At 41.6% G+C, this 25,389-nt stretch overlaps 2 protein-coding genes across 11 annotated transcripts in view; both read right to left on the reverse strand.

The window, feature by feature from the left end:
- Positions 1-9,216, reverse strand: part of DNAJB6 (DnaJ heat shock protein family (Hsp40) member B6) — a 59,924-nt gene extending 50,708 nt beyond the window's left edge. For 2 of the 9 annotated variants that reach the window (XM_083823709.1, XM_083823712.1), the window contains exons 1-2: positions 9,029-9,216; positions 8,421-8,842 (exon numbers count right to left, since the gene is read on the reverse strand). The gene's annotated coding sequence lies outside the window, so the exon portion shown is untranslated. Of the gene's footprint in view, positions 1-5,731; positions 5,873-8,052; positions 8,843-9,028 lie in introns of those variants that run through there. The other 7 variants (XM_083823711.1, XM_083823708.1, XM_083823710.1 and 4 more) reach the window with 6 other exon arrangements.
- Positions 9,217-17,810: 8,594 nt separating this feature from the next.
- Positions 17,811-25,389, reverse strand: part of UBE3C (ubiquitin protein ligase E3C) — an 80,660-nt gene continuing 73,081 nt past the window's right edge. For both annotated transcript variants that reach the window (XM_083823702.1, XM_083823701.1), the window contains exon 23: positions 17,811-21,283. In XM_083823702.1, the coding sequence (XP_083679828.1) occupies positions 21,113-21,283 (171 nt within the window). In that variant the 3' untranslated portion in view covers positions 17,811-21,112. The remainder of the gene's footprint in view (positions 21,284-25,389) is intronic.

Here is a 25,389-nt window from a genome sequence, read left to right on the forward strand (position 1 = left end):
TTGAAACCAGTTTTTCTTCCTTCAAGTCATTCAGTTTTTCATTTCAGTCCAGGCAAAGCCTCATTTTCACATTCTTTCGCATAAATGCTGAAAGAATCAAGCATGATACAGCCCACTAGAATATTCTGAAATTAATTCACTCTACTGATATTACATGCATCTTTCAACATCCTGGGCCACAAACATTAAAGGGAGACTTCCTTTTAAAATAAATTGGTACATCTTCAAAATGCATTGCTGTTGTAGCTTAAAGCCTCATTAGATTTAATTGGGGATGTGGTTACACAGACATTTCCTCAACTGGCAAAGCCAATTTAAGAGATAGCCTGCCATCCTGCCACCCCCCTGCCCCACCACTTACAGAAACAAACGTCTAGGAGTAGCTACGTGCTTTTAGCAATGTAGTTAACCCTACAGTCCCACAAGCATTTAGAAATGCAGCAGGTAGGGAGACCTCTAATTGACTCTGCCTTTTGATGAAACAAACAGTAAGGGTATGGTTAATATTGTAAGCAACGCCAAGAAGGGAAGTTGAAAGACATACATTAAAACGAACATCAAGAATGCCAATACCCACAGAGTAACAGCAGGCTCCAAAATGTAAACATACAGGTTACCAAAAATATCCCAGAATATTTCCTATCAAGTGGCCTAGCAAGATTTTTTGTTTCCCAAAAGAGTGATTAGAACAGGTAAGGACACAGCTAGCAGGGGTTAAGCATGTTATCAGCCCTGCAGCCGATGGTTATGGGTCACAGCACGCGCAGAAGAGACCGGTTACAGAACAGAACCAGAAAAAAGAACCCAGGACGAGCCAAGCCCAGGCCTGGATGTCAGAGCCCCACCTACCACGAGGTACTAGCCTACAACCAGAGCGTTAACAGCAGGAAGCCACATAAGAACACACACCACACTGCTAAGGGGATCTTCCATACTCTTTTTTTTTTTCTCCCCTTACAGTCAAAACTTATATTAGCACTCCTCTCAATTTTGCTAGGTATCTTAGAGATAAAATACAAAACTCAATTGTCTCGCTGGAGTAAGCAAGGGGGGACAGACCCAACACACCAGTCTATACATAGACACCAGGATCCTAAATAACAGAAGCCTAACATTGGGACCAAATAGGAGCACTGAGGCAGCACGACTCATTCTCACTAGAGCACTTACTCTGGTGCAGATTACTGCAACTCTAAAAAGCAGCCGCCCTAAGAAAGACAGAATTATTTGTTTCAAACAATAGTCTAGGGTTTGCTTATTCTTCTGTGGGTGTGGTATTGCTCAGATTTTACTTGTCACCAATATGATGCGTGGAATTAAGACCAGCAGCTCTCTATAGAGAACGAACTGCCTGTATTCTCCTACTCTTACTCAACCATTCAGGCAACAGAAAGAGTCCATCTACAAGTAATCATCACTTCTATCGGTTGTTACGATAAAGAATAAACCAAACTGCTACGATTTCAGGCATCATAAGAACATCATCTTGTTCCCAAGAGTTTTAACAACATTTACACAAAGAAAATTTATCTGAAGCTCCCCCTCTTCCTCCCCGCTGTCCAGCTTAGGCAAAACATACAAAACCACAAAACAGACAAACAGATAGCATCACCTAATGTTTAGTCCCTTAAATACCTGGATTTTTGCTCAGCATCCAGTAAGGAGGGGAAAGAAAAAAAATCACACATACTAAAAAAGACACCTGCATACAATGTTTCTAGGAAAAAATAAATAAAATATTCACTGTGGAAAACAACCTCCACAAACTTGCAACAAAACAGAAAACAGCTAAGATCAACAGCTTTAAGGGTAGCAGTGACATGCACGGTAAAGACACCCAGATGACTCCACGAAACAAACCAGACACCTTCCTGCAAAGCAGAAACCAAAAATACTCAACTGCCCTAACCAAAATGACATGAAGAAAATCCCTACCCCAGCCCGTCAAACGATTTGTCTCCAAACACACAAAGGAGGCTCATTAACGAGGCACTCGAGCCTTTTTGCCAAGCTGTGAGGAACCCAGCCCACATCAGCAAAGCTCCTCCAACCACAGAAAATCTTCAAGGCCTCGGAAGAAAAATCAAACAAACTCCAGATGAAAGAAACTGCTTCATGGCCTTGGTTTTTGTTTGCAAGAATCTATGGTTACTATGTTTATAGGATGCTATCAGCTATTCTCACTCCTCCTTTTGAGCCTGGACAATTCAAACAGCCAAACATTCACGTAAATTGCAAGTTTTCATATATTATAGACTTTGCAGTCCTCACAGGAGAAGTCAGCTCTGTTCTGCCTTACCAAGCAGGAGCCTTGAATGCTCATATTCTCACAGGACAACCAACAGGAGTACCTAGCAAGGCCTGAGACCTTCCACTTAGGGTAAAGTCCAAAGCTAGACCAGCTGGAAGCTACCTTGAAACACGTCTCATAGTCTATCTTTACTGTGAAGTCCTCAGATTTACAGAAGACAGCTATAAACTTTTATAAGACCACATGACAGAGAAAAGAGATAATTTATCAGATGCACAACCTCCTGGTATGGCAAAGCAGCAGCTCAAGCTAAATATGAAGAAGAGCAAGATAAATAAGTGTGAAGGTCTTAATCAGTCAGGAGTGAATTAGGACACCAAGGGGGTGTGACCCGTGCTGTCAGCCTAGTCAGAAAGGTAGCTATTTCTGGCCACAAGGCAGTGGGGCTGCAAGGAGAGGCCTGAAAGATGCCCCAACAGCTCAAGCTCAGCCACCTGGGCAGAGGGAGATCCCAATTCCATGATTCATGCAACTCACAGAAGTCAGCAACACCGCGTACACAGCCTTCCAGTCCCTGCCACTTGCCTGCTTTCTCTGAATGCAGCCGAAGGATCACGCCCCGCTGGCACTGCAGGAAGCCAGCCCTGCTCCGAATGCCAGCTCAGCCCCAGCCCATCTCTCACCAATCCAGCAGCCACCGAGCAACTGAGAGATGCCTCTGCTGTGTTCACAGGTGAGGCACACGCGTGAGGCTCTTGGAGAATTACACCCTATGATTCAAAAAATACTGTTTTTCACATTCCAAGAGTTTTTATTAGAAAGCAGTAGGTCAGTCAGACCTGATGGGATTTTGTGCTCCTTCAGAGAATAAACAAGACTACTACGAGTAGTACTGATGCAGATCCAGGACCATAAAAAGAAAGGCATGCAACACGCACTCCCAAAGTTTTCTACTATTTCTTCATCTGATTTTTATGTAGCTAGGATACTTTTGCTATGCTTTTTATTACTTACAATCCAGGAAATTCAGAGACATACCTTAATATTTTCAGTCTTTAACAAACAAACCTCACATGGAATTCAGCCACTTGATTTGCTCACAGGCTACAGCTTTCAAATGGGATCCCTGAATTGTACGGACTTGCCCACCACGACTCGCCAAGCAACCCTTCTAGAAGAAGAGTACAGAGAGGTCAACCCAAACGTCCCGTTTGCCACAGAAAACATTGCACCTCAACCCTTCATCAGAGAGCACCACACATACAACAACCAGATAAATTTTACCCAGTCCAACTCAACAACACAGAAAGCTATACCCGTCCTAAATCCTTGGCCCAATCCCTAATAAAATCAAAAAAGATCTTTGTTGGCTCCAGCAACAATGTCTGGATGTGCCAGATGGAACTCAACTGAGACCAGCAGCAGTCCCTGGGCCCTTGTGGCACGCTGTGCTATAGCTGTACAGGTACAAACATAAAAAAGCCCTGCACCCCACCCCACAAAATCTTTGTAAAATGAGATTTACGATCACTACTGAACCACAGGTTACCTTGATTCTGATGGCTGCAGTAATGCAAAGCAAGATCTGTATGAAGTCTGTGGTTAATACAACTGATCTGACAAATGTAAGCATTAACAGAGTTTTCTTCCCAGTGTGGTACAAGACTAAGATACACAAAAATCCTCAGTATTTTTAACTTCCACTTACTCGAGCACAGGAAAGTTATCAAAAAGTTTAATTTCACAGGCTCCTGAAACATGTTTCATGAAAAATGTAAATTTACAATAATTAAAGTTAACAAAATGTACTTAAATAGCAATGTTTAAACTCATTACATTAATACTACCACAGCATCCCCAAGAGATGAATCTAATAAAAAAATCAGCATTCCAGAAGGCTGAGTTTATTCATCTCATGTTTACAGCAAACATCCTGTCCTGATGTTAGAGGGCAGAGTAGATTTGAGTACAGTGAGTATTGGAGCAGAGGATGCCATTCATACAGGAGAAAAAGCAGCCAGGCCCACTGCTTTACCTTGCAGTTCAGTTTCTTAACAAAAAAAAAAAAAAGGAAAACAAAGCAGAGCCACCTGTACAGGGCTCGCTCCCTCAAGGCAAGAAGTCTGAGACAATTCTGTCTGTTCTTCCCTCCCCAAGGAGGGCAAGATGCAGCTGGCAAGAACTACAGGGCTTTTGCGTTCACGTTACTGGCAGGTACACGGAAAGCCTGCAGAGGGCAACAAGTAAGAAACCGTGAAAAAACACTGACCTACCAAAAATGGAAACGGAAGAAATCAAAAGTGTTCATCTGTGAAAGAAACGTAAGCTAGCTAACCAAAACTGGGAAGGGAAGGAGATGGATGAAGGCTGCCCTCACGCTCCTGGCCAATACATGCTGCTTCTCCGCCTGATCTGCCATCACACCTCCTGTCACCGTCACCGGGGGAATTACTCAGGAGCACTCCTTAAAGCAAAAGGGCATTGTTCCAGAGCACAACTCAAGCGTCCAAATCAGGAATCGTGTAGTATAAATATTAGAACTCTGGCTCCTTCCTAAAACTAACCCTAAAAAGCTATTTTATATGAAACAAAAATACTCCCAATTCATTTTTTAAAGTGTCTGAGCAGCGTTTGATGAAGCTTTTAAAAACACTGAAAGCCTGATCTGGCAAAGATCGGGTCCAGAAAGTTTCAGCCAAAGAATCACATGCAACCAGATGATCCTTCAGGGAAAAGAAAATAGCTGAAAGTTTCTACACGCATCCCTAAAGTAGTTCTTTGAGTCATGGTAAATTCTACTTAAGTCAACCAGAGAAACAATTTTAAGTTAAAGTAAACACCAATTTCTTTTTCAGAACGACAAAGACAGACTTTCATAGATTCAGATTTTAAAACAGAAAACAATTTCAAAATCAAAAGAACTTTTTTACATGCAAGATTTAATAAAGGCTGTTCTGCGACATGTCTACGAATGGCTTCAGCCTTATTATTTGAACTGCAAAAGCCTTTAGTTTAAGGCTATCTACAGCTGAAAAGGCAAAGAAGAGTAGGCCTATAGGTTGGTACAAAGCTAAACAAAATATTAAAATTAAACTGATATGCAGAAAAAGATTTTCTATCAAAATCAAGTCTAATTTCTTGGTAAGATTAGCCTGAATTTAAAATTTCACAGTAACAGGAGTTCCATGTAATTAATATATCCAATTTAAAATATTAACAATTCAAAAATTAAAACTAAAAATATTAAACAAAGTTTGACATACAGGAAAATATTTTCTACTAAAAACAAGCCTTTTCTTTTTTAAAAGACTAGTCAAAATTTCAAAATTCATAGTAAATACAGACTTCCATATGATTAATAAGCCTAATTTAAATTAAAAAAAAAAAATCTACAGTGCAGAAAAACTGTAGGAACAATTTGAATTCGTAAGTGTTAAGTTTGTAAGAGTTCAAAACCGAGAGACCAAAAAAAGAACTGACCTATTTAAAACCGAGTCTGTCAATGAAGAAATAGCCTGGAAAGCCACCAAAAAGAGCCTTTGTTTTGGATATTCCTATGTCCAACCTGAAGACTGGGTCTTCCCCACTATCAGCGGGATTTCAGTACTTGTTCAGAAGACACTGAAAACAAAAATGAAAACTACGACTAATTTCAGGAATGAAATTCATACATGTGACTTCTCCCCTCCCCAGTGAAACAGAAGCAGAACACTGCTTTCCTTAAGCCTAAACTTCAGAGAAATCTGACCTCCGTTCAAATGCAGTGTTTCTTTCAAACGGCAGCAGAACTTGAGCCTCCCAATATCATCAACTACAGTGGTTTCAACATAAACCTACGTTAAAATAATCATATGTAAGATCCAAGAATTTTTGACAAAGGTAAGTGACTTCTCCCTAATCCTTCCACTCCATGAGGAGATCAAGTAACATTGTAGTTACAGGTAGAACTGGTGACAATGTTTTCAGGACACAGCTGACCAGGCTCTCCATAAATGCTATCAGAGAAACGGAGCAATTCCTATATGAAGAGCAACTATAAGAATATTAAACGCAACTCAGCCACTGCCGAAAATTAAGGGAAGCCGTTCAATTCAGAACATCGCCACTTCTAAGGTGAGGAGCAGAGCACTGACGTGATCGAGCCGCAGCAGCCACCTCCTCCAGCAGCAGCACAACGCACGGGCGGCTGCACCCAACACGGTGTGACATTTCGGTCGATGCCAGGCTCCAACTTCAGTGCCCCTGGACCCGCAGGCGGACACAGACACAGTCACCCTCCCCCAGCACAACCCCACCTCCAGCGCGTCAAACACAGACAGAGCAGTCCCAAAAGTTTTACAGGGAACAAAACCCAACGCTATTTCTTTCCTCAGTACAGCCCAAACACTATTAGGAACTTCCTTCATATTGAAATGAGTATTTAAGTTATTTCCTAATTCCCTGCCAACTAAAAGTTGTGTGCTTCACAGAAGTGGAGCCTTAGAAGCTTTCTCACAAAGTGCAGCCAAGTTTTATTAGCAAACCACGTAAATCTAGGAGAGACAGAAGAAAACAGCAGATAAAGAGCTGTTTTGGTAAGAATGTGGTATAGCTGGAAAGCACGAGGGAAGACAACCAATCTGACAGAGAACAAGGAGAACTGCACACTTTCCTAATACAGAAAGTATTATTAGCTTTGCGGTTTAAATAGTATTACCAGTAGAAGCAGCAATTTAAATTTCTACTCCAACATCTAATAATAAAATTTAGTCCTAAATTCACTTGCATTTCAAATAGTCTCTTCTTGTCCACTGAAAACAAGCATGAGAGCCGAGAGTGGGAAACCAAGCCGGACCAGCACCGGGCACTAGGTAGCAGCTGGGTTGTTTAAAAAAAAAAAACATGCTAAGAAGTACTGAGAGACAAGATTTGTAAATACATTTCCTCACTCGTTCAAACAAATCTCCTTTGACAGCATAATCCAGCACGCTAAATGGTAACCACCAGGCTCTTGATCGTCAGCTGAACATAAAACCCTTCCTAACTAGAGCACAAGGCTCTCCAAAGGGTAAATGAAAATTAAGGCCAGCCAGCAGCTGTAACTGCAACTTCAGAGGGCCACGGAGACTTCGCCTGGTGTGAACAGCTGGACTGAAACCATGTCAACACCTTGTTCCCAGCACTTTTTGACTCCTGACATCAGAAAAATCCTCAGGGCCTGACCACCGATACAACATCGTCAGCTTTACCATTTACACGTTATTATAAATTTAATTTTAGTGATGTTATCTCGCTCATGTTGAAACCAAACAAGTCCAATCTATCCTCAACGAAATTCAAAAGAAAATTGCGCAATATTTTGGAGAATCTTTTCTAATGTCTTCTACCGACCCAAGTACGCAGCACGGGTTTTCAGCAGCCCCTAAGAGCTCTGATAAACTGTAACAACAGATCAAATCTTGCTGCAAACAGAAATAGTTACTGGCCATCAGTAACTTCACACCTCGCTGCCCTACCAGAAGACCAGCAAACGCTGACACAAACTGCTTTAACTTTCAAGGAGTTTTCGGCTCACTTTAGAACTTAGCAACACCCAGCTCCAAAACACTGCTGCCCTCACCCACAACAAAATTTAGCCACGACTCTACTCTGAGTTACTAAAACCAAAATGGAACTCAACTTCTACTGAAAAAAAAAAATAGAAAAAAGGGCAAATTTAACATAGACAAATATAAATATGCCAAAAACCGCTCCGTGAGGGGCTTTAAGCGACAGGACTGCTCAGCGCGCCCAAGCCACGTGCGAACAGCGGCTCCCCTCACCTTTCTGTACCCGACACCACCACCGGCACCAACACAACGGCGGATTTCTTCCCCCGCCGCCGCCGAGGAGGTAAAGCCGAGCCAGGATCGCGCCGCCCGGCGACCTCAACCCGTGCCGAGCTCCGGGACGAGCCCGGGGCAGCCCCTGCTGCCGGGGAACGGCCGCGGAGCTCCCCCCGGCGCTCAGTGACCTCCCGGGAGCCGCTCCAGAGGAAGCGCCGAGACCGGCGACCCCGCGGCTCGGCCCCCGCTAGCGCCGCGCTGCTGCTAAGAGCCGCGGGCGGGCCCAGGCAGCGGCTCCCGGTGCCGTTCAGCTCCCCGGCTCCCCAGGCAGGCCGCCCCGCCGCGGCCCGACCCCCGCGACTCACCGGGCCCGAGGCCTCCTCGCAGCGCGGCCGCGACCTCCCCCGCCGGCAGCCCGCGACGGCGGTTGCTCCCCTCAGCCGCAAACACAGGAAGTGGCGTCACGCCGCGCCGTCACTTCCGCCCCCGGGCCCGTTTCCGGAAGTTTCTCGAACGGCGCCGCCAGCTCTCGCGGGACGGCCCGCGGGGGGGGAGCGCGCGCGCGCTCAGCGCGGGCTCAGCCCGCCCCCTGCCGGCCGGCGGCGGCGCGGCGGGGAGGGGGCGTGGCCTCGGCCTGGGGGCGTGGCCCTCTGAGGGGGCGTGGCCTCTGAGGGGCGGGGGCTCTGGGGGGGTGCGGGAGGGGGCGCGGGCGGCTTCCAACGGTCGTAACGGTCGCGCCCCTCCGCGCCCTCCCCTCACGGCAGGCGGGCGGGGTCCCTCCGTTCGTCTGAGAAGAAAAAACAAATAAATAAGTAAATAAATAAACAAAATGAATCAATAAATCAATTAACAGTTTTCCAGGTGTGCTTCTGGGACAAAACGAGGTGAAAACCTGTCGTTTTACCAACACTCTTTGGAAGAACAAACTCAGACGTTGAGGTGCTGAATTAAAGCCTTCTTTCCCCTCACACACCTTCTTATAAACTCAGAAATCGTTGCCCTCACGCCATCAGTTTTTTTAGGGCCGGTTTTGTCATTTTGTGCCTGGTCACGTTCCTTTGCGGGCCGTGTGGATCATCCTTCAGCGGGTGGTTTGCTGGTGTCACAGCTGAGAGCAAGGCAGCCAGATTATTCTCCTCTTTTTTTAAAAAATAGACTTTATCTGTGCTTTAAATTGCTGTAATTTTCTTGGCCCTTACGTAAAAAGCAGGAGGAGGCATTGATTTAGAGATCACCAAGGAGAAATTAAGGAGTTTCCAAACCAAAAACGTGTGCTCCCAAATGAAAGTCGATCGGAAGGCTGCTCGTGAATTTGGGGTGTCTGTGTGGGAGCGGGGTGAGTTCAAAAAGAAAAAAGCAAAGTTTCAAGTAAGACAGAGGAAAGCTACATCAATTGAGCAAGGCTCAGGACAGCCCTGAGCAAATTACAGGCTTGGTGCTCTGGGGTAAACGCTGCCTTCGAAAGAAATTCCGTTCCGTGAGATTTGGTGCTAAATTGTGGTCATGGAAACAAGCTTCTAAAATTAGATCAGAGAGACAGCTAGCATCTTTATTAGTTTCTCATCAGCAATTAGCTGTGAAGTACGAGAAGTTTTTTTGTCCACTTAAAAAATAGAAAGAATAGTAGGTTAGACCAGATCTTTCTGAAGGTCCTGTTGCAAACCTCCGAAGATTCACATTCCAGCAAAGTGCAAAAGCAAGAAGCAGGTCAGCACTGTGTAGTTTGGGAGAAAATGATATTTTGATCTAGGCTTTCAAATATTACACTATGTGGAAAAAAAGTGTTTTTCCCTCAACCTTTCATGACCAATGACAGGTGAGAAAAAAGTTCGAATTTTGTTCAGCCTTTTAAAAATCCGTCCTGTGGTAATGGCTCTAGAGGTAGCACACAAAGCGCTACCTTTAACTCTTTACAGAGTCATTTTTGTATGAAAGTTATGTCACGATGGATCCAGACTGTAAAACCTTCTGTTTATCAGGTTGAACAACAATGGCAAGGAAGCACGCTTCTGGATGGAACCACCGGGTTGAGATCACGACACTACATCAATCCGATTGGGACCATTGCTGCTTTACTACATTTGTCATAAGCACGATAGAATTAGATGTGTTTGTCCGTAGGTTTTTGGAACACTGTTGTCCTAACTCTAGACTGCATAGGCCTCCAGTAACACTGTTCAGATATAGAAATAACGTTTGGGAAGGCTTAGAGACCAACTTTGCTGCTGAAGAAAGTAAGGGATGAGAAGGTACAATGCCTTGTTCACAGCTGAGGGCAGGGCTAGCTGTATGAGATCCAGTTTGGCATTTTATGCAGCAAAACACAGAAAACGCAAACATATTTGCAAACAAGGACGAAGAAACAAAAGATTAAGTAATTAGAAAAAATACATTTTAGTTGGTTAACAAAATATATTTTAGTTGGTTAACAGTTCTCTTTGTCTCAGAAGTAGGATGTGAATATGTTTCCTGAGACTTTGCAGCAGGGGTAATTTATACAGCCACCAATTAAAAATATAATTTATTGGGGCAACTTTTTAACTCATTATCATTATCTGTGATAGCTCGGATTGTCTAATACTAGAAGTATTGCACTTCTTCTAACACAAGAAGTAATTGTGTGTGTGTATATATATTTAGTTTGTTTATATTGTGTGTCTGACATTTAATTTTCCATTCTCTAGGTTACCGGGAAATGCAGGGGCTTGCCATAAATACAGAGCATGACAAAGCCAGCTGGAAGGGGTACTGCGGGGCATACTGCAGAGGTCTGGGTGAGTGTGCAGAGTCAGTGTCCTCAGCTGAACTATTCTAAATTCTAAAACTGCAGTCATAAAACAAAGTGACCCCACCCAGCCTGTCCCCACCAGACCTGAGCCCCTTGTGTGACTGTCCCCAGCTGACGGATCTCTGCCTTGTTCCTTGTAAGCACCAGGTGTGGTCAGCTCTGGCACTGCACCCAGACTGGAACCCAGAGCGGGAACATCTAAACAGTTCTGCAGGACGCAGCTCAAAGTCTGGGGGGCTGGCACCGAGTGCTACTGAACCTCGATGGACTTGGGAAAATTTGGAATCGTGACAGAGGCACCAGTTAACAGATTTCTATTTGTATCCCAGGGGCCTATGAGCACAAAGAAATAACACCAGAGGCTCCAGGCTGATGTTGCCTCTAATGCAGCATCTATCAGCCTGCTCAGCCTCTGCCGAGGTGTCAAGCTCCCCCTGTTGGTAAATAACCAATCATTCCATCTGAAGCCATCTTTACAAGGCGTACAGAGACATTCTTTTGTAAACAGAAGTGGGTTACACGTTAACAGTAACTTTGTACGCGCAAGACTAACAGGACAAAATGATAAAAAATGAAGTGACAGCTCTCTCCCATTTGACCAGCTTCCTGTAGAGGTTAACAGAGAAATATACATTCAAGAGTGGTCTCAAAAACATACACATTCATGGCCTCATTTTCCTAGCTCCTGTTTGTTGTCTGATCAGAACAACATTGTTCATTGGTAAGCAGTGATGGAAATTCTGTTTTCATACCACCCCACCCAGTGCCCTGGTTGCCTTAGCCTGGTGTGGCAGTGTCCACCTGTTGGGTCTTCAGCTGGGCAGCTCAGCCTCCACGACTTTCCAGGCTAACGGGATCTGCCATCTATCATAATCTACCCATTATGTGTCCAGGCAAAGTCTGCTTCTCCCAGATCACCCAAAGTTCAAAAGAGATATCGTGGCTATGATTACCTTGCTTTGAAGAGTAGCACTCTGATAAAACAATGCCCTATGATACGATTCCATGAGTCTTAACTGGAGTCAGCTAGTGCTGAACCACCTTTTAACCCCAAGCTGCATAGTTCAGGTACCGCAGGGCAGGGCCGACTAGTTCTCGAAGAATTCATTAAAATTCTTCTGCCCCACGGTTTGATTTAATATTCAGTCACACTCGTTTCAGTTAAGGTTTCTCAGAAGTATGTTTAAGCTTTAAGATTAATCATATTTGTGTCTTACAATAGGATGAAAGTGCTCAAAAGAGAACTGGCCACGTCAGTGCTTTCCACACAATAGAAGGGCCCGTTGCAATCTCTGCATAACAAGTTAACGTGCATGAAGAAAAGAAGGAGGAACTACATCAGGTAAAGAGCCAAAAGCACCTTCCCTCTCATTTGAGGTAACAGTAGATTTTAGAAGCAGGACTTGTAGGTAGAGGAAACGTTTAATTAGATCTACAGATAGGCATAATAAAACAGAAAAGCTTTTTGATTCAGAAAACCACCTGCAACTTTACAGGTTTATTTGCAAAAGTTTAAAGCAAAAGTCTTCGGTGTTCCTATGGCTTGCTGCTTGCAGCAAAAGCCTTGAATATTGTGCTAAAGAGCAATAAATCTGATGTTCCTGACAGAGGGGAGCGCTGGGATCAACATCCCAATAGCAAAATCAGACGAAGCGTGGTGGGTCTGTAGAAGGTGGTAGCAAACACTCAGGCAGATCTGGGCTGGCGTCCAAGTGCTGAGCCGTAAATCGGAATAAACTGTTACCAACGGATCTTCGTTGCTCAAGGATTTTCCTCTCTCACCTGGGAACAAGAGGCAAAGATCAGGTTTCACTTTCATGTAACTTGAGCTGCCAGAAGTTAAGCATCCACTTTAAGCCCTCTGACCACAAGAAAAAGAGAAGGAGGGGGCACCTCCAGGGCATGATTTATTCTACTCACTTTGGAGACGTATATATTAGTAAAGAAAGAACCACCCTGTAGAGCTCTGCGTTGCCTCTCTCCTTGGAAGTGCCCAGACAGCCACCTTACAGATGGCTGAAGGTAAGTGAGATGAATTCAGGCCTAGCTGGTAGCTATAACCTAATGATGGAAATCATGTGGCCTCGTTCCAGGAGGTATTAGCAATTCACAGAGTTCCCAGATTCTTTTTTTTAATCATTTTTTATGACTTATGGAGGTCAATTATGAAAAGCCCATCAGAACACAAGAAATGCTTGAAAATGCTGCATTAGAGAGAGATTAATATTAGTTTCTTTCATGGGGTAATGGCCGTAGTCTTCCTGGCCTGCTGCTCTTGTCTGCTGCTTAATGCATCCAGTTTTTCTATTTACAGATTTACAGAATCTATTTTTGGTATTAGCAAAGAATATGAGCATATTTATCAAGGACTGTTCTCACATCATTTAATTATAGTAGTACTGGCAAAGTAATTCTGGAAAGTGCCACTTAATTAAATATAAGCATTAACTTTTTGCTGATAGCTTATCAGAAACAATTAGACTTGAAATATGGGCAATACACCTAATGTTTAAAACTTTAAGTAGGAGCATTAAAAGCACAAAATAACCAATTTTCATTAGAATTCTCCAGAGTTTTTCTGCTGAGCACAACCTCCGTTTTCATTGGCATGGAGCTAGGTAATCAAGAGGTTACAAGTTTATCTGGACTCCTCTTTGTAACCAAAAGCTTGAGCTGAGTGGATGCTTTTGATAAGAGCTTGAAACACTTCAGGATAGCTGAAGTTTTTCCTGATTCCTCATAAAGTATCAGATGCATTCTAGTGATTATTTGGGATGCACAGACAACACTCTAAGAACAGCTGTGGGCAGCCAGAGGATCTCACAGCTTATGGCAAGTGTTTATTCCTCACAAGGAGAGCTTGATCAGCATTTCTGTTCATTAATTTGATCAGGGATATGCTTTCTTATCCATATAACAAAGACAAATATTAGTTAACTCCATGTCATTTTTCATTAATAGCTGGATAGTTCTAATAGATAAGGAGGTCTCAAACATCCGTACAGAACTTTGAGCTCTGCTGCTCTTTGTCTGAAAGCACAGAGGAGAAAAAGAAAAACATTACAGCAGTAATGAAAAAAAATTTATTCTTAATTAAAGATATGAAGGCTAGACGGAATTCATTTCTTCAGAAGGTGTGTTTGACAACATAGAGCAAAACTACATAGCAGCTGATGAGAGATGTTTTTCCTAGATGTAACATTTGGGTAGGCAGAAGTAGCAAGATGATCTGCAATAACACCATCTGGCGAACGCTTGTTTCCTTCTTCAGCAGCCGAGAGCTATGTGTAACTATAAACACAGAATAAGACAGAAATAATGCAAAACCTCTTTCCAGTCAAATGTTACACAGAATGAACTAACAGTTGCTCAGGGAATGCAGAAAAGAATAATCTTGAAAATAGTAGGATATTTGAGCAAACTGTTTCTATGAACACATGAACAAATCCTGCAAACAGAATGCAGAGCAGGTAAGCTTAGTCCCAGACTGGAGAGCAACAATTCTGGCAATGCTGAGTGGCAATGATTTAACCATTACACAACAAAAGATCATCCCTTGGCAGCATGAAATCGAGCCAGCAGGACATCTCTACATGTTATGTTTAAGCAATCTCACTGGTGCCAGTGAGAACTCACACATTTCTGCACTGACTGCCTGACGCGCTTTGCGGGGTTGCACCTAGAACTGCGCTACTCAGCTTTTGTTGAGGTCAGCAAAATTACAGAAGTCCGTCCAAGAAAGTGCAGCTTCAAACTAGATGCTTGATAGTGTTCGTGGAGGAAGAAATGAGTAAGCATTCAGGTGATTTAACATTAGTCCTACAGTTTGATGTTTAGCATCATAATAAAACTGAAAATAACAGACCTCCATTTGTTACTGAATCTTTCTGTTACTTTGAAGTTAATAAAAGATTTCCAAAATGCTTGAAAAGACAAAGCAGCACTGGCAATGAAAAAGCAAAGCCACAAAAATCTTAAATCCAGCCTTTGCGGGATAAGTGTAATCTTTTAACAACTACAGACATCTACAGGCAAGGAAGAGAAGTAGCGTTTGCCTAGTCTCCAGTCACATAGATCTGGAAGAGTCCACGAAAAGTATTTTGAAGATGCTACTCTGTTCACTGAACAAGTCAGAGAGAAATGAATTTTGCATGAGTTTACATCCAATAGGAGCCAAAGGTAAACTAACACTACAAGTCAGTATCCAAGAGGGAAAAAAAAAAAAAAAGAAAAAAAAAAACATCATTTTGAGTCTGCAGATACTTAAGTCAAATTACTTTATTTTCAGAACATCTTCAAAATGTACTTTTACCAAATTAAAATTAGATGCCTTCCTAAGAGCTAGGTGTTTTTGTGCTGTCTAGAAACACACCTGCACATTTTTCTCTGCATACCTGTACGTATTTTATTTCCAGTATTTTCCCTACTCATGCTATAATAGTCATCATCCTCCTGTATTATAGAACATGCTTACAAGGCACATCAAACTTCACTGTAGGCAGCAAATTCTAGCTATGATCTGTACAGGAAAAAAGATCGCACTTGATAACTGAAAGAAATACAGGAAAAAAACATGTAGAAACTATTTTAGGTTCTGTGAATTCTTTAGTTGGGTCTTACCAAGCTTCCTATTGTGAGGTAGCAAAGCTTCGTCCACACAGAGTTGAATGTTTTCTATTTTTTTCTTAGGGAAACTCACTACTTTTATTCTTTATTCCAAAGACGTGACAGAAGTGCCTGTATTTCAAAATCCACACCTCTTGCAAGACACAAAGCTCTTTTGAGTGAATCACTGGCCCTGATTGTGACACAGAGCAGGGCTGAGCTGAGAGCTTTGTTTGCAAAAAAATCCTGACTCAACATGGCAAAAATGGAAGGTCAAATGTCTTTTACAGCCTAGTAAAGAAGAGAGCCTTGAAACTAAGAAATACCTTGGGACTTCGGTACTCACTCAATTCTGTCCGAAGTCCTGTGCCGGCTGAGGAGTAAACCCATGCACCGTTACAGCCTGCGGGCCAACTGACTGAAAGCAGCAGCAGAAAGAAAATGACCTGGGATTCCTGGTAGGCAAGTTGAACACGAGCCAGCAACATGCCCGTACAGCAAAGAACGCCAACAGCATCCTGGGCTGCACGAGGTGGAGTATTGCCAGGGATGCTGCTCCCTTTTTGCTCAGCACTGCCAAGGTGTGTTGGAGTGCTGGGGTCCAGTTCTGGGCTCTCCGGTAGAGGAGAGAAACGGACCTGCTGGAGTGAGTCCAGTGCAGGGTCACAATGACTAAGGTTTTGGGGCGTCCATAGTGTGAGGAGAGGCTGAGAGAGCTGGGGTTGTTCAGCCTGGAGAGGGTTTAGACTCTTTGTAGTGCACAGTGACAGAAGGGAGCGCTTAAAAGAGGTGCCCTGGGCATGGTCCTGGGCAATCTGCTCTGGGTGGCCCAGCTTGAGCAGGGGGGTTGGAGCAGATGACCTCCAGAGATCCCCTTTCAACCTCAATCACCCTACAGTTCTGTAACTACAGGCAATGGGCACACATTGAAATACAGGAAACCACGTTTAAACCTAACTGAAAACATTTCATTGTCAAGGTGACTGACCACTGGAGCAGGTTGCCCAGAGTCATGGAGTCTCCACCCACAGAGATACTCAAAACCCGACAAGGCGAGGTCCTGAGCAACCCGCTCCAGGTGACCCTACTCTGAGCAGGGGGCGGGAAGAGCCGATTCCCAGACGCTCCTGCCAACCTCAACCATTCTGCATTCTCCGAAATGCGTTCAACTGGTGGAATTTCACAACCACTCTTTGCCTTGTGCTGTTTCTCCACATACATCAGAAGCTGTATAGAGTAACAGACACAGAAAAACAGGCAAGGTATCTGGGCAGTTGTTTTATTCGTGCTTTTACCTAAATGATGAAGTAGCCTACAGGGTCATTTTTTAAATCATTTTCTGTTGATCAAACTTTCAGTACCAGGTAAGCTGAAGAATATGTGATGCTGTTTGAAAGTATTCCAAGATAAACATGCACAACATTAACTTCGTAAGCATCATTATGGAACTAGAGGTGTATTGAGCAATGAGAAAACTAGAAAAGCAAAGGGAAATAATCCTAATTATCAAAGAAAAAAGAAATTAACATCTTCAGGGGGTCCCATGTATGTGCTGAAAAAGAAATTGCAGAGGATTCTACAAGAGATGTTTTCATGCACACTTGTTGACAGAGGAGAATTCATCACTGTGAATCATAGCTTCTCTTATTTCCAACCACGGAGCAAGTTTTGTTCTTCCCAAAGGTTCTGAAGAAGGATTTCAGAGCGTGTAAGTGTTCTTCAGTACCTTGTTTGAAAGACGCACTGAACCAGAGCTAAACCTCGTAGCTGCAGCTGGGCTGACAGGGGGAACTTCAGAGCTCGAAAACCGAAGCTACAAATTGCCACATAGCAGTGGTAGCTTCAAGACCACTGAAGAGTTTACATTAGCTTCCCTTTTAAAACCAGTTCAATACTATCAAAACTTTAGCCAGAGAGTGCCAAATTTACTGCAAAATGAAAGAAAAGAGCATTTCTGCAAAGTTTCAAGAAAACTCAAATTATTTTATTCACAAAAGCATAAGTCAATAAAAATATAGATATCCTGATCAGTTTTACAGACCATGTTCATTTCTTCTCTCCTTTACTGACAGGCAAAGCAACGTGGAAAAAAAATAGTAACAAGCATTTACATCACAAACCATTATTAACACAGATTCATGTATATGAGCAAATGTTTTAAATTTTTGCATATAATTATAAATACAAAAAAAATTTACAGATCCAACAAAACAATCCAAGAAAAACAGCTCTCTTTCTTTCCTTTGTTTCTGTGCTGTACTGTTTTCAGTGGCAGAAAGAGTATGTGCTGTCTCATTAGCATTTAACAAATAGCTTTTGGTTTTAACTCTAATTTAGCATGAGGTCGTTGCACTGCTTAAAGTTGTTTTTTTTTTTTTTTTTTTTTTGAATTCCAAACCCCTTTGTAGATCAAAGTAGGATGTTTCTGCTAGATTACTCAAGTGATACCAAACACTACTACCAATAGCATCAGGAAGCTCATTTTCTTTTAATTACGGAGCACCCCACATAAAAACAAACTGAAGATAATTCTTGTTCAAATCAACCTTTACCCAGCTCAGTGTTCACTCGGGAAGCTGGAGCCAAATCTCTCCTCTTTTGTTGATGTAAGTTCTCCCTAGAAATAAAAAGCAAGCTTTGTGAAATGTATACAGGCATGGCTCCTAGGGCCACAATGGAAAATGAGATTGACTAACAAGGGAAACTATTTCTGTGGGGGATATTTTTGTTTTTTAATATCCAGCTAGCAGGACTAAATACGCATCCAGAAAAATTCTTGATGAGATGAACAAAGCAAATGCTAAACTTATTCTTTTATTCCTTCTATGCCTTTTAACTGTGGAGAGACGAAGAACGTGTACTCTTCCATTATAAAGATAAACCTTGACAACAAAAAGTTTTTAGAAGTTTGCAAATTTCCTTTTCTTTGAAAAACTAAACAAAAAATGCTGTCTTTTTTCAAAAAGCGAGTACTGATCTAGGAGGAAAAGCAGTGACGCATAGAAATTGCCCATAAGGAAGGGTTGTCTTGCACAGAAAGTAACTCCAAGACCATATTGAGTACTGCCATAATTCTGATGATCAAAATCAACAGTAATGTTTCAGGTTAGTTGCAAGCAAAGTGCTTCCTGTCTCTGCCCACCTAAACTCTGTGAGCATCACAACCGGGAAGGAGTTTGCTCATTTTTAAAAAACAGAAAAATCAGTTTCCGTATATAAACAATTCCTGCTATGTGAGAGCTACAAGAGACCGTTTAGACCACTTAGCTCCTCAGGACACAACTATCTACACCTGTATTATTTCTCATACTTCAATCTCTTGCCCCTTCAAATATCGAGCAATAAATCATTGGAAAGCAGGGACCCACGCTTCATCCTGACAATGCAAAAACAGCTGACAGGCAGAACTGAAAACACTTGTTTTTTGCCAAAGGTAAGTCCTACCCTCTTCTCCTTGCAATCTGAATACTGAAAGTGATATACATTGTCGCAGCACAGATTTTCAACTGACTAAATGCAGAACGAAATCTACAGGCTACATGACCTGTGTCAGAATTTCGTACTTAATGTACAGAATATACAAAACAAGATCAATGAGTAGCAGTTACTGAAGAAATAAAGAGTATTTTCAGTGAACTCAAATTCTCTAATGAAGTTTTCTACCACTGTGTGCGCGATTCTTGCCATTACATGACTACTCCTACCTGCAAACCATTCTTCCTCCAGCCTACCCTCTCTCTGGAGCTTGTATTCACAGTAACAGACAGGAATAGTGTGCACTGTCTCCTTTTACAAAAGCAGAAAGCATACTTTACCAGTCATGTTTATGTGGCATGACCCCAGCACAATTTCTGAATATGAGTATTTAATAAATTTTAATTTAATTATATAAAATACAAATACAACACTTCCAATATAGCAAAGAATGAAATTGAAAAATAATTTCAAAATATTTAAACCATTAGGTTATAAAATAAATAATGCTTTCTAAGAGAAGTGTTCAGGTTTTCTAATTAAGAGGAGGCAGTTCCACTATTACTGGTCTCATTTTCAACTTCAAGTTCCATAATTTATGTAGAAAAATATACAAGAAAAGAATTCTGGGATAAAGAATAGGTTGGGTATGTAATACTTAACATAAATAAAAAGCCTAAAGCAAAACCCAAAAGAAAACCAATTATTTTATTTCTGTACATCAAGACTACAAATAGCATTTTAACACTTCATTTATTACCCAAATTAAGAAATTATACATTTATATGGTTACTAGTAAACATCTGAAAATCACTCCGTTTCCCCACATTTAAAGGATATTGCTGGTTACTGCTTCTTAAATACGAAATCCAACAGTTTTCAGTAACAGCATTTTTTTTTTTTTGCATAAGTGATGAATACAAATCTGATTGTAAATGTTGATGATTTAAAATATAAACCTAAAGTTCAGAGGGATGCAGTTATGAACCTCATAGTTTGAACTACAATTCAGTTTTTGAATTGACTGCAGTTTGCGCATGAATACCCAGCAATGTGCCTACTACTAGAGGATCATTTCCTTCCATATGAAACCACTTTTTTCCCCAGATATCCGATCGTCCAATTACATTAAGCAGCATATTCCCACCTACCTGTCTTAGCAGAAATTCTGCAGGCAGGTGGATATAAAGGCTGTTTAATCGCAAAAAATAATGAATTCGACTAGTGTCTACAACACAGGTATGGTATTTAGGATGGAAAGAAATGATAGGGAAAAGGAATGTGAATACCACAGGCTTCAAATATAAAAGATAAAGCCTGATAACTTTGGTTCAAATAATTTTAATCGTTGTTACATGTTCCAAAAGTGATGACTTTTGCATGTGCTATCTATGCAACAGGAGTCCAATACATTAAAAAAACTCTGTACAGGCACAAAAGACAGAAATGGAGCAGACAAAACATGGATGGTCATATCCATTTACGACAGTGTTCAAGTGATAATGACGCAGCCAAAGGTTGAACTTAAAATAAGCGTGTGCATCTGATTTCTCCAGAAAGCACAAAAAATATCCTAAGAGTTTATCTCAGTGCCTACCATCTTGAGGGAGGGTAGTATAGAACAAAATCAGTCATATCTTAATTGCAACAACTACGGTTTGTAAACAATTCTATAACGTAAGTAAAGATGTTAGGTTACCAGTAATGAGCATTTTTATCCTCTCAGTTGTGGGATATCTGCAAACATCTGCTTTGCTTTCATCTAAAAGATTAATTACAGGATGTCAGCCCTGTCTCATCCCAATGTGCTGCACGGTACACAACTTTATTGCCAGTTTGGGAAATTATTTATACTTGAACAGCACAAAGCCAAAGCTTCATCTTTGGTTAATTTCACTGAGATGTCACTGTTTTTTCAACGTGCTCCTTCCTTGCATAAACACAGAAAACAACCACACTGCAAACAGCATTCAGTATTTTGAATCATAAAGCAGTGTCAATGTAATATTAATGAAACCTAACTAACAAATTGTGTTTAAAAATGAAACCTATTTGAGGGCATTTGATAAGACATAAGAGCTGCAGAAATTCGGACAGAATTCCCTTAAAACTGCGTGGGTATGGGTGCTGCTTATCGAGTAGGCACTGGTTCGTTCCTCTGCAGACCATCCAAGTAAGCATCAGTTTGACTCAGCTTAGTTCAAATCCAGCAGCACATTCAATGGCATAGAGGAGCTTGCTTCGCATAAGATTTTCATCGTAAAACTCAGGAAGTTTCAGCAAGTTCATGCAGGTACTGGCAGTCGGTAGCCTGTCTAGATCAGATCCTCCATTGTGAATGCAAAACGCAGGATATAACTCCTGAAAAATGCAAGAGGAAAAAACACGTCAAAAAAAGAAATACAGGCCCAAATCTAACCCCTAACAGCTGACCGTTTTTTTTTTTCCCCCTTTTCATTTCATTCCTGGTAATTTGTTATTGTTTGTGCACTCTCTCCTGCAAATATACGATGCTACAAGAAAGTGAAATATTAAATGCAAAGAGTAGAACTGCAACACACAGAAAATCCTAGTTGTATGTGGGAGAAAGAAACAAAGGATTCCCAACTGTAGGCTGTTCTTCCAAAGCCTCCCAAATGCACATGGATCCCGTTTCTTCTGTAGGAACAGGGAAACAATGAGTTCCTGTTACACTGAAGTTTCCTAACAGTGAAGTAGATGCTGAACACAGGGAACTAAGACCACTAGCAGTAACAGAAGAGGATGTTCTGTCCCGTTTGAATAACATATAACGTTTGTTATTGTGGAACGACATGGTTTCTTCTGAGAATAATACCTCCCCCCCAGCAGGGAAGACACTATTTCCGTACACTCAAAAATCCCAACAAACCAATTTTTGCTCTAGCTAATGAAGTGACGTGATATGCCAATTACAACATTCTTCTCGTGAAGTTTAAAAGTATTCCAATTTTATGAACAAATACTACGTGAGCATTTACTTGTCCTGTTAGAGGGGAGATTCTGAGGAGAAAGAGGATGAATGACTGACCAGACTGTAAGCAGAAATTTGATGCAGTTACATATTACCATGTAAGTTCCTTTCTCTGACATCCAAAAAAAAAAAAATCCAAAACAAACCATTATCAAACACACCCTTTCAGTGTTATCCTTCTAGAGCTTTAGGTTGTTGGCATTCCCCAGATGTATAAATTCTTCATGCAGGTAAGTATCAGGCCTTCACTTTACTTCACACCTCACTACACACCACAATATATAATCATTTTCTTTGTTAAATTCAATTGCCTGATACTATCCATGACTCCAGTTAAAAGCTCTTCTTGCCCTAAAGAGATTTCTGTCTAAACTAATCTTTCAAGAAGCCTAAAATTTATAAATTTTAAGGCAAGCAGTACTAATGATGTCAATAGATTTGTTCATGTGTAAGATTATTCAAGTATTTACACTAGGGTGGTCTAGAACTCTCAATAAAGTGGTACTTTATGCTCTCCAAATAAAGAGCCACCTTTATTTAAAGCAATTCTATTGTTTCTTCATAATTGTAAAACCATCCAGCTGTCACTGGGGTGATTCAGATGTGCACGACTCTAATAACAGAAACTTGTCAAACCCTGATTATTCTTATGACGCGATAACCACGGATCTGAGGAACAGGTTTTTGTCTGTTGTATGTAATTTCGTATGTAACATTTTGTTTCAATACATGTGATTTTTTTTCTGGAAAAGTCCATAGCAAAAAAAAAAAATACTTGTCACTTCTAAGCACCGTTTCTGCTGGCAACGAAGTATTCGTTTTATCAAAGGCTTGCCTGAGGTAAAGCAGTTCTGATTTCAGAAACTGGAAAAAAAATCCCAGCTCCAAAGGCAGAAGGTCAATGAGATTCTAAGCTAAATTATTGTTCAAATGGAGGCTTTAAAAAGTATTTCATGGCTAAAATGCTGCATTTTTAGTATACCTTTCAAAATGATAATTGAATTCCTCTACTTTAGCTTTAAAAATGGAAAAATTAAGTTCTGAATTGAAATGTCATGCCAAGGGCACCAGTTGTTGCATAATTAAACACCATACAGTGGGAAACTGCAATAGTTTGGAAGTGGAAAGTATCATCCATTTATTATGTGACCTGATTGGAGCTTAACAATTTTCAACCGTGCTTTAATGATTTTTTTTTCTGTAACAATCACATTCATGAAACTTATTAAACTTTAATTAGCTTTAGCAAATGTTATTTTGAGTCTGAATCTGGCAGTGAGAGTTCCAAATTTTTAAAGGATGTAAAGCTAGACTGTGCTGCCTGTAAGGTAGGAATGTCAAGACATTCCCTCCTCTGGGTTGTCCAGTCTGGAGAAAAGGAGTCCCAGAGTCCTCCAGGCTTCCTAGAGAGGTGGTTGGTGCCCCAAGCCAGTCAGTATTCAAGAGACACCTGGATAACAGCCTTAGTAAATCTTCGTTAAGCTTTACCTTTTGCTTAGCCCTGGAGAGGCCAGGCAGTTGGACGTGAAGATCTCTGAAGGTCCCTTCCAACTGAGCCATTCTATTCTGTCTTAAATTCACACACACTAACTTTAAGAAAAGGTGAAGGTTCTACAATATATAGCACGCAAAGCTCTCAACATCACATTGTCATAGGCTACCGAAAGATTATTCCTCATGACAATACCAATTACCCATTTCCTTTTCTGGCAAATATTGGCCAGCATTTCCCGGCAACCCCCTGGTTTGTTGGTAAACCCATTTTAACAAAACACTTTGATATTTCATGTTCACAAATTACAAGACAACCTGCATGGCAAATTGTGGAAGTAACTGACCTAACTCCTGCTCAGAGCTGCCCAGCAAAGCAGCAGTAATGCCTCTTCACTCTGTTTTCTGTTGCCAAGACTGCAGCATGTGGCTAAGCTTGCAAGCCTCTTCTACAGATTTTTTTTTGTTTGTTTCGTTTTTAAACTTACCAGTTTTTCAGCATTATAGCAGTAACTATTTCACTTCCATTTTTTCCTAGCCAAGTATGTTGAAGCCAGTTTGTCGCCTCTCTCCCAAGTACACAAACTTACAACTTTCCACACTTGGTTTTGTTCCATCCTGTTTTCAATGTGTCACTGTCAGTCTTAATATTTTTCTTCCTACATCTCTTCAAATGTCACATTCACCACCTCAGAGCTGGGTAGCTACATCTGCATCTCCTGCTCTTCCCTTCCAAGTAGGGTGACAACATTTGTAGACTTGTCTTTAATTTGTTCCCACACAACTGTTTCCAGTTCTCCCTTCATTACATGACTGACGTGCTCTGTTCTATCTATCCTGGTCCCATCCTACAGTTTTCTAATTGTCCTTCCCACTGCCCTCTAGAATCCTGTCCGTTGCTAGAGTAAGGAGACCATGCAGTGATAAACTCTCCAGGCCCATGTGAGGAGGAGAAATACTTGTAGGATTCTAAATAACCAGTCACACAAATCAACCAACGAATAACCTAGATCCACTGCTTCTGACAGATCACCATCTGAAAGCACTCGCTCCTCTCCTAGGTGCCTGTGAAAGGAGCTGGAGAGCACAGACGCTGAAGCTGCGGGGTACGCTGCCTATCCACGTGCTGACAGCAACGCACAGAACTCACTGCAGCAGCCAAAGGCATTAGGCAGAGGGTGAGACTGCACCGAGGGTTACAGAAGGACTGTACCCAAACAAGGCTGAAATGACCACACGACAGTGCCGCACACCTGTACCAGCTCGTAAAGACACAGCAAAACAAATGAAAGGCCTGAAGAAGGAGGAGAATGTCAAGTGCAATGCACAAGGGGACAAAGGGAAGCCAAGGGCAAAGGGCCCTGCCTCCTTGCAGAATGTGGCACTGAAAACAACGCCTCCTCTTTGAAATCACCCTGCAGCTTAAAAAACGCTGTTTAAGGCACCGGGAATACTCTTTGGTCACCCCTAGCAACCGCTCCACATGCTCCTGTACGATAACACACCTATGTTTTTATCTATTTCAAATCATTCAAGCGGCAGAGGTCTGCGATGGAGACCACTGACCTTCAATATTGGAACGTCTTCTTGTCTGCTTTCCAGAGGAAAACTTGATGATTTATCTTTTTTCATCAGTACAGAGTTTAAAAACTCTAGAATGAATTTTGTTGAATTCAGTAAGAGAAAAATAGTGGTAAGTACTACAAACATGGCAGATACATGTGTGTTTTGTTTTTCACACCTGACATTTTATCACATCACCTCCAGCATAGGAAAGGGCCTGATTCATAGATAAGAAAAGAACTCTTCTAGCAGTTGCCTTTCAAGTATTTTTAAAATGCTAATTTTAAGAGAAAAAAATCACAATGAACTTTCAGAGCATGATTCAACAAATGGTGCGAAATTCCAAATATATTGTTTCCACCTCTAGACTATCATGCACACCTGAAACCCTTGGTCCTATATAAAATGTTAGTATCTATCT

This window comes from Anser anser (assembly GCF_964211835.1).
Source record: "Anser anser genome assembly, chromosome: 2".
In the NCBI taxonomy this organism is placed as follows: Eukaryota; Metazoa; Chordata; class Aves; order Anseriformes; family Anatidae; genus Anser; species Anser anser.